The sequence below is a fragment of the Rhagoletis pomonella genome, unplaced genomic scaffold (genome assembly GCF_013731165.1).
Source record: "Rhagoletis pomonella isolate Grant_MI unplaced genomic scaffold, Rhpom_1.0 Rhpom_scaffold_00005, whole genome shotgun sequence".
NCBI classification, from domain to species: domain Eukaryota; kingdom Metazoa; phylum Arthropoda; class Insecta; order Diptera; family Tephritidae; genus Rhagoletis; species Rhagoletis pomonella.
Genome location: NW_023458559.1, coordinates 34,923,641 through 34,933,466, shown reverse-complemented (window position 1 = coordinate 34,933,466; position 9,826 = coordinate 34,923,641). Strand labels below are relative to the sequence as shown.

Below are 9,826 nucleotides of genomic sequence, written 5' to 3'. Positions count from 1 at the left end.
ATTACCAACATAAATTTGTAATTGGTTTGTTCATTTGTATGTACATATATGTATGTATAAACACGCGTGTGCAAATATGTTGTTATTTGGCTTAGCAAAAAAAAGGAATCGCAGAACTTTCGGCGAAACCTGTTTGTGATAAATAAATTGAAAGTTTGCTATGATTACTAATAAAATCGCAAGCATAATAAAGCGTGTCTTATGCTCACGTCAGTGAGAGTAAACAAAGCAAATTACCAATTCACTTCCTTATTAAAAAACAAAACCAGCTGCCGAAAAAGGGGAAGATGATAGATTTGCCAATTTTATTCACTTGAAATTTTTGCGAAATTAGCATAGAACTAAGAATCAAATTAAGACTGGTATACGTACAAGTTAAGCGAGAATTCCTTTTTACTGAAGCGCAATAATTAGCTAGGCCTATAATGGGCATTAATTCGACTTCTAATTAATTGAGTTTCTAGAAAATGATTAAATTTGATGAAATTAGTTGTAAAAGCTTCCTCATTTTAAATTGCCAGAGTTATAAATTTAACTAGATTAGATTAAGATTGAAGCGGCTGCCTTCATCCAACGTAGGAGAGAGACATACTTAGAACCAGTATGCCGCGTTGTGATACCAGCACCTAGAAGTTAAACCAATTGTTTAGGTTTGGAAAGCGCGAGAAGTCTTGAATGCCTGTTTCACTTAGGTCGACTAAGCAGCCAAAGAGGAGGTGGTGAAATGAGCGTCTTATCAGCCGCGATAGGGCACGTCAGTGACAGAAGAAGTCATTCCCTTCCTATTAAGCTGTGGTCTGTAATAATACCGGTCAACCGCCTTAGAAGAGGACGTTCTAACCGAATGAGTGCGTCGGATATTTTCTTCTCGAAGTTGGGCCAGATTTGTCGAGTCGTCGCACACGTGAGCTCTTCCGATCATCTATTATTTGCCTTCTCAACGAAGTGTGGCTTGAGCCATGTCTTGCAGGTAGATAGCGACATGCCCGCCGCATGTGAAGAGTTGATGTCAGACAGTGTCTTCGCAAGCTCGTCCGCTGCGTAGTTATCTCGGATGTCTCCGTGGTCTGGCACCCACTTTGAAGCTATACCATTTGAAGCTATACCATTAAGGACTTTCCCACATTCAATCGTAGATATTGACGAGGTCTCACATCAATTTAGAGATTTAATAGCTGCTTTGATATCGTAGTATGTATATAGTTACTGAAGGTAGTTTAAGGAAATATTAGATGATCCGGAGTGCCGCCTGTTTTATGGCCGCGAGTTCTGCTTGGAGTACACTGCTGTGGTCTCGCAGCCTAAAGCAGAGGCCTAATGAGAGGTCCTTCGAGTGTACCCTTCTACCTACTCTTAGATGGCTGTGGAGTTATCTTGGAGGCGCAGACCGAGTCGTCCTCCCAATCCTTTCTGGAAGGGATACGAGAGGAGAACTTCATCTCTAGCTCCAGCGGCGTTGTTGTATAATCTGGGCACCTAAACGTACCCAGGTAGTTGGTTAGAAAGTTGGTGTGACCGAATTTGGAGAACTTTTAATTACAATGCGTGGTCCATTGGAGACATTAGAGGAATATAGGAACATTTTACAAATGTCAATTTACCTATGTACTTGACACGCTTGTCTGAAGAAAGAGTTATCTTCATATAAGAAAAAAGTTTATTACTAAACAATTTTTTTTCTGTTCAAATTTGTTTCGCAATGTTATTAGAAAATTGAGCTGCTTAACGATTACTAAACACTGTAGTAAAAACTTTAAACATGCTCACCTTCCCCTTGACTAATGACAGTCATTACCTTCACCTACATACATAAATTGCAATTTCATACATATACATATGTATGTAGTAAATACGAGTACCTGAAATTTACACCGCTAGCAATTCACTATCTTCTCATTAGTTCTAAGTAGCATCGTGTAAAGTTTAACATTTATTATTGCGAATGTACGTAGGTATGCAGATAAGTAAATGAGGTGAAAATTACGTACTAGCCGACTATTACATACATGTGTACACAGAAATCTATGTGTGACTATTAAATTGACAGCTTGCTATCTTTTCGCTAACATACGTATGTATGTATGTATTAGGGTGCGTCACCAAAAAAAGTTTCGGTTTTCACCCGAATTATAAAATTTATTATATTTTAATACCTCCGCAAAAATATTTCGTAAAAATATTAAGATTTACGCGAGCTAGTCCGATTTGAAAATAACTCCAAAAATCTCATTATTTTGAGTCCTTTCATAAAATTTGTTAACGTTTTTATGCAGATATTTTAAGCTTAAACGCTTCTGTCGTTTTAAGTACTTTTCTAGAAAAATATTTTTAAAAAGTAATAGGGATCTTCCCTTAAACTCGTAAAAGCCTCGTAAAGCTCGTAAATTTACAAGCCTCGTAAAAGAACTGTCAAAATTTGTATGGAGCTCTATTTACAAGCCCCTCGTAAACTTACGAGCAAAATTTGATGCGCAAACGACCTCGTAAACTTCAGTGTTGCCGTGGGGCCGAAATTTTTATACTAAAATGTATGATAAAATAATGAAAATATATGAAAAAAATTATACGCGAATAAAATGAATGAATTTCATCCACTAACTGTATTGATTTAGGTTTTTTGCTAATTTTCGGCATTTTTAATTGTATTTTAGCCAAGAGTGTTGGAGACAAGATGGCGGAATGTTATGGAAAATATTACGAAACAAAAATTGCTTCACAAAATCCTGGTTGATCTGCTTAACAGTCACTTTACGCACCTATTTACACCTTTTCGCAAAGGGTGCGTTCCCATAAAAGCTTCGTAAACTTATGAGTTTTACACGATTTAAGACTTTACGAGTTCAAGGGAATCCCCTAAATGCTTTTTTTTTTATAAATAACTCACCTTTGTCAGGTATTTTCAAATCGATCCATCCCATGTAAATCTTAATATTTTTCAGAACTATTTTGGCGGCGGATCATAAAATATTTATTGTAAATTTTATAATTCCGATGGAAAAACTGTACCGATTTTTTTGGTATGGAGAGTGATGCACTCTTGTATACATACATATATGTATGCACGTAAGATACATATGTACATAAATATCTAGTTTCCAAGCATTGTGCTAAAAGCGTCAAACTTGAAGTAGATCACGTTGCTACCGATATTTAATGTGATTATATACTTATAGAAAATGAACGGTAATTGTTAACTACTTAACACAAAAGTACGCCATTGAATGCCTAGCAGTAAAAATACTGTTAAAAGGAAGTGGTAATGAGCGCAAGTAACTTATTTTTATTAAATTGCATGCAAATTGTTTTAAATCAGTGGTTCCTAATCTTTTAGTGATGGGGGAGTTCGTCAAATCTCAATCCCGCTAGCTACACTATTTTAAAAGTTATAGACGAACATATTTTCGTTTCCCCAAAAGGCTCATATTACAACTCAAATGTTTAAAATGTTTTTTGAAGTGAAACTTCTTTAGCGGCGGTTGGTTGGTTGGGAGTAAATTGGCAAATTCAATGGAAATTGCACACGGAAATGGTGCAACGGAAATGGTGAAACGGAAATGGTTGGGGCTGAAACCAGTGCTTCATGAGTGTATGCACATGGTATGAATTTAACAAAAACTCGCTAATAAAAGGTTAAAGAGTAACACTTAGAAAAAGACCAATACAAGAATGAAAGTAAAGGGGAGTATGTACATAGATAAAGAAAAGGATAAAGGCAAAGGCAAAAATAAAAACAAAAACAAAGATGCGTAAAGATAAAGGTGAAAATGAAGACTAAGGTAAATTTAAACACTTTACTTCAGTGAAGGGGAATATGTAGATGAAGAAAAGTATAAACACAAAAGTAAAAACAAAGACAAATATAAAGAAAAGGATGAGGATGAAGATACCGATAAAAGTAAAGATGAAGATAGAGGAGGAATGATTAACATAAAGGTAACTATATAGATGGATACACAGAGAATTAATCTGTGCACTATTTTGGGATTTTTGAGATTCTCCGGACTTATCGATATAATAATCGATATTTTTATCCGTATGTTATCGAAATTTTTATCGATATTGCTATTGATTTTGCTACCGATATATTTGGAACCTATCGATGTAATAATTGATTTTGTTATCCATATTATTTTTGATTTTGTTATCGATTTTGTAATTTCTATTTTTATCGATTTTGTAATTTATATTTTTATCGATTTTCTAATCGATATTTTTAACGATTTTGTTTTTGATTCTTTTTATCGATATTATTAATAGTTTCGTTATCGATATTGCTGTAGATTTTATTATCGATATTTTTATCGATGTTGTTATCGGCTATTTATCGATATTGTTATCCATATTTTTATAGATTTTGTTATCGATGATTTTAACGATGTTTTTATCGATTTTGCTATCGAAATTTTTGTCGATTTTGTCATCGGTTTTGTTATAGATATTTTTATCGGTTTTGTTATCGATATTTTGTTGGATGTTACTATCGATTTTGTTATCGATGGAGTGTAAAGATACAAATGAAGAATAGGGAAAACAGAATAACATAAATGTAATTAGAACGAACAGGCGTAGAGGTAGGAATATAGACAGAAAAAAAGCAAAAAATATAGAGTTAAGAAAAAGCAGATATATGTATGTATGTACATACATTTGTATGTATATTGGTTATGAGACAAAATGGATATGTAACGTAAGTACCGCTTGAGTGTTTATTGCTTTTGAGAAACATTTGGATTAACCGCCCGGTTCGCTCGCCAATGACAAAGCTCATCGGTTAAGAATCACTGTTCTAAATGATTATCGCAAATAGTTGATTAAAATCTTTAACAATATTAACAAATAAGTAAATACAAAATACATATATGTACGTAAGTGTAATACAGTGCTTGCCATAGTGCATGCAAACTTACTAAAGCTTAGTACAACGACTACATTTATTCACGCATGATGTGCAAGTTTGTAAGTTGTATATACATACATATGTATATGTATGTGTAAGATTCTAAAAAATCGTTAAGCAGTTGATGCCATTGATGCTTGAAATGTATACACTCGTGCATATGTACATATGTATTTTACGTACTCATGCAGTAAATATGTATATAGTAAAAACTGTGGTTTAGCATTGTTTGCTTACAAGTTGGCGCCATAGCAACAAAAAAAAAAACAAAAACAAATGAATAAATAAAAAATGTTCATAAACTTAGCGACTAACCGGTTGACTGACTGGTAGCAGTAACCTCGCACTTGACTTTAGCGCAATTAGCTCAGTGGCAACGAAACTTAAGGAAGAAGAAAACTTAACAAATTGTAGCAACTTGAAGTATGTATGTAGAAGAATAAAGAAGAGAATATTTATAAGCATAATAAAACGCAGTCTTTTACAACTTACGCTTCGCTTCAATTGCCAGTGCTATTACAAAGCAGAAGCTGGAAAATTTATGACAATTATGTATGTATGTATGTATGCATGTATGAGTTGCGCCACCGCTGCCAAGTGCCGGCCAACTATTCATTTCATGCCTTTTATGAGCACAATTGTAATTTGCTGTGACCGCAGCTTATGAACTTGCTAGCTTGCATTGCTCAAGTAGCAGGAAGTCGCGTCACAATCAAGGGTTAAAGGCGAAGTTTAACTGTCAAAAGCGTGCGCGTAGTCTACTTTCACCCAGTCAGTGGAGTTTGTGCTGAGGCGTTTATTTTTAATTTTTTTTTTTTTTTTATTAAGGACTGAATATTTTTTTTAAGTTTGCATTTTTGAGAGGAAAATTTGCACCTTATAGCCACTGTAGTGCGAAATTGTAAGTTTTAAATTTTTTGTTTTTAAATACCTACTAAAAAAGTGTATATGTAGTTACTTTTAGACTAAAGATACTTAGTAGTTTTGGTTTTATTCAACACTGAATACAAAAGAAATCCTAAGAAGTCACGTAATTCCCTATAAGTTTCGAAATACTCTAAATAGTCCTGAAAAAATTCGAAAAGTAAACGTTTTTTTAACGGTTAAAAGTATGCCGTATTTTTCGTTCAGCTAAATGTTGAAATCAAAACTTATCCTGAAAAGTCAATAAATTTCTCAACTAATTTTGAAAACTCTCGAAAATCTCGAAGTAGTTCTGAATATCCCCTACAGTCCTGAAAAATCCTGATAAATTTTGAATGACTTGAAAAAAGTAAAAGAAAATTCCAAAAATTAAAGAAAAGCGCAAAGTAAAAAATAGAGTTCTGAAAAATTCAGAAGAAACCCAAAAAAAAGATAAAACCAAAATGTTCAATAATTTATTTCGTAAATACGACACAACAAAATATGTCGAAATATTTTTCTTTGTATTTCATAAATGAACGAACGGAGTTGCCACACGATATTAATCCGCCAAACGAGTAGATCAACTTTTACATAGCTAGTCAGGCGGTCAGCTAGGCTCTGCTTTCATATAAAATAAATTCCAGTACTGTTGCGGACTGTAAGGAGGCTATAATAAGACTGGCAGCAGCTAAAACTATCCACCTATATTGGGTCCCTGGACAAAAAGCTGTGGAAGGTACTGAGAGAGCTGGCGAGCTAGCCAAGGAGGGTGTTCTGTTAGACGCCTTACCAGCGGAGGATAAACCACTTCCGTTTCGGAAAATTGAAGGATTACAATATCTGCTCATGTACCGTCAATTGGTTAGGTTTTTGGAAAAGAGCTCAGGGTTGTCGACTTGAAAAGTTTATGTGCAGTTCCTAGGACAAGAAACTTGCTAATTTCCTTCCATCAACAAGAAGAACAGAAATGATAGCCCCCTATCAACTAGAAGAACAGAGTTTTGACTGCTGATACTATTCTGATAGTTTGCTATCAGCAAATGCGTTTAAAGTTGGTTTTATAGAAGACGAAAAGTGTAGATATCACGAAGAAAATGCTGAGCATATAATGTGCGTGTGCCCAGTATTCAGCAGACAAAGACCGACGTTACTAGCCAAGGGAAAGCTGCAGGCAGCAATTGACAAAGAACCAAAGTGTCTACTAAAGTTCGCTAAATTAAACTGTCTGGAAATGCTATGGACGCTATATTCGTCTATGTAAGACCTCTTAAGGTCAGCTAGCATTGATAAGCGGACAGAGAAAATTATAGTTTTCTTTAAAGTAAAAATCGAGGTCCGATACATCCAACGTGCTGGAATGAGCATTAAAATCTTGACATAAACAACGGAATGATTCGTTTGATTCAAAATTAGTTTTTAATGGCTTCAAACACACGGGTCGAAAGTGTCTTGATACTCGAGAGGGAATGTTAAAGTTTACTTCAGCCAGAAGGAATGGGCTATTATTAAAGCCTGTAAGCATACTTTTTTAGTCTATGACATTTATGTGCGTATGATTTCCGTTTTCAGCTCTGGAGTGATCTTGGGCTTATTGGCAAAGACAATACTTTTCACATAGCTCTAGAGAAAGATGCCCAATTCTGTCACATCGTAAGATATCTCCGGTCATTTGACCTCGTTGTTTCGTGAGATAATGCGTCCTGGGAACTTCGTTCGCAATAGGGCCATGGTTTAATGCGCTGTGTGGCGAGTGGCACCGTGCTGTTGAAACCACATATTGTGAAAGTGACATATAACACCATTACTGGCATCATATTCGGAGAAGTACAGTCCGATGACTCCGACAGCCCCAAAAACCACGCCAAACTGTCGTTTTCTCTTAAATAACGTGCGGATTTCAGTGCCCCAAATGCGGCGAGTTATTCAACTGAGTATCGCTCCATGCTAAGTTTGTCAAGCCTATACTATAGAAAAAACATTAACATATCACAAATAATTGCTGTCCAATATCTGCATCACCCTTGAATCACCACACAATATCCTAGTACGCATCTTCTGGAATAACGACCTCAACTGAAGGTATAAACAGACGGCAGCGTTGATCTGTATCAACTCCGGAATCAACTGCAGTTGATCTGGATTAAGTCCGAGTTAATCCGGATCAACACTGCTGTCTGTTTATGATTTTAATCTACTTTACGTTTAAAACCCGAATTTTTTTAGGTGACCTGATATTTGCGAAATTTGCCTGTATTTAGACAAAATTTATCGATTATTTTTGCAAAGCGCAGTTTCCACCTTGAAATCGCAGATTTAAATTTTGTTAACAAAATATAAAAACAACAGAAAATTGTTGGGACCTGCGAACCTGATAACATAACAAAAACTTATGTTTCAAAGTATTACACGAATTCATACATATATGACTTTAATTTCATAATCTCATTTTTCTTCTCATTTCAGATCCTCCACCATGTCGGCAATGAATGCTGCGCCGAGTAAATGGCATTTCGCCGCACATATGGGTGAATTACTACGCTATACAGGCGATGACAACAGTGGTCCCATGGGCTGTGCTAACCTCTGGCCTAATTGTCCGATTAGTTCGAAGAAATTAATGAAGTTATCGCATAGAGTGAAACTGTAAGATTGCCTGCGTGTGCGTGTGGAGAAAGCAAACAAAAAACCACCAAAGCATGCATAAATAATTGAAGGAAATCAAAAAGACGAGAAATACAAAAGGCTCAAATAAAATAAATACTAAGCCATGACTTAAGGAGTACTTAAGATATTAGGTAGAAAGTCTAATGTGATGAGAGAAATGCTGCGGGGCAATAATTATAGCTATCATATAAGTATGTAAGGGCCGGTTACTCAATGCCTGGTATACATTAATCCCCAAGTTAAGCATCGTTATCGACGTGGCTAACTCAAAGTTATAGGATTAAGAGGTACGAAACGATATCAGGTATGCTTAGGTCGTTATACCTATATAGTTTTTGTGTGTTAAGTTAGTAGAACTAGTTTTAGTGGACTTGATTAATTAACTTAACTTTGATTTAATGTTGACAAAAAAAACTACTTATTGATGCTTAGAGTATTTTCGTCCAGCTTGCATATTTCCGAATATCGTTTTTGACTTAATCTTGCTGTGTAAATAGTTTAAAATCTTTATGTTACGGCTTATATACACACATATAAGCTTAAAGTTTACAAAAGATTTATACTTTAATTTTTGTTAAATAAGTTAGTGTGGTTTTGTCGTATCCCACTTGTAAGTTAGTTAGAGTATCTAATATTAAGTAATATTTTTCTGTAATAAGTATATTTAGTTATTTACCAAACTAGTATGAAAAAGACCACATACATCTTTTATAAATAATTTTCTACAGTTATTAAGTAAACAAGATTTTGTACATAAGTTGTTTAAAAATCGGCATGTGTTTATCTATTTTTCACTATTTTTTCAATTTAATTTAAGTAATTTACCTGTTTGCAGAAAATCTATAAACAAAAATTGGTTAACAAGCACTTTATGTTTAACTTTAAGAAGAACATTTATGCATTTTGTATTATTTTCGATTTTTTATAAGGTTATGTATTTAAAACAATAAGTAATTAAACTAGTTTGTCTTATTAGTTTACCACAGTTTTATTGACGTTCGTTGTAAAAATTCACAAAGAGCAGAGAAAAAATTGAAAAATAAATAAAATTAAATATGCCTCAGTGTTTTCTACTCATTCTATGGTATGTGACTACTTCGTAATCTTTTTTTCTAAAATCTCCTGTGAAATATTTGAAAGGGATTTTCCTACACATTTCGATTAATAAAGCATTTAAAGTCTAAGAAATTCAGTTTATAGTCGTATAACTCGAGACAATATATCGCGAATTCTCTTCAACGGTGCAGTGGTACAGCTCCATACATTAAAAAAAAAAAAATAGAAGTAACCGGCATAGAAACTAAATTTTCCGTAAGTAGCATTAATGGAGTGCAATGGGGTATAGTCGTTGCGCTGGGT

The 9,826-nt window shown here is 34.4% G+C and overlaps 1 protein-coding gene across 2 annotated transcripts in view; it reads left to right on the top strand.

The window, feature by feature from the left end:
* The window catches only part of LOC118738848, a 40,329-nt gene extending 31,847 nt beyond the window's left edge, over positions 1-8,482 (top strand). The window contains exon 3 of one of the 2 annotated variants that reach the window (XM_036469858.1): positions 8,267-8,482. In XM_036469858.1, coding sequence (XP_036325751.1) covers positions 8,267-8,450 — 184 coding nt within the window. In that variant the 3' untranslated portion in view covers positions 8,451-8,482. The remainder of the gene's footprint in view (positions 1-8,266) is intronic. The other variant, XM_036469857.1, reaches the window with a different exon arrangement.
* The last annotated feature ends 1,344 nt before the right edge of the window (positions 8,483-9,826 follow it).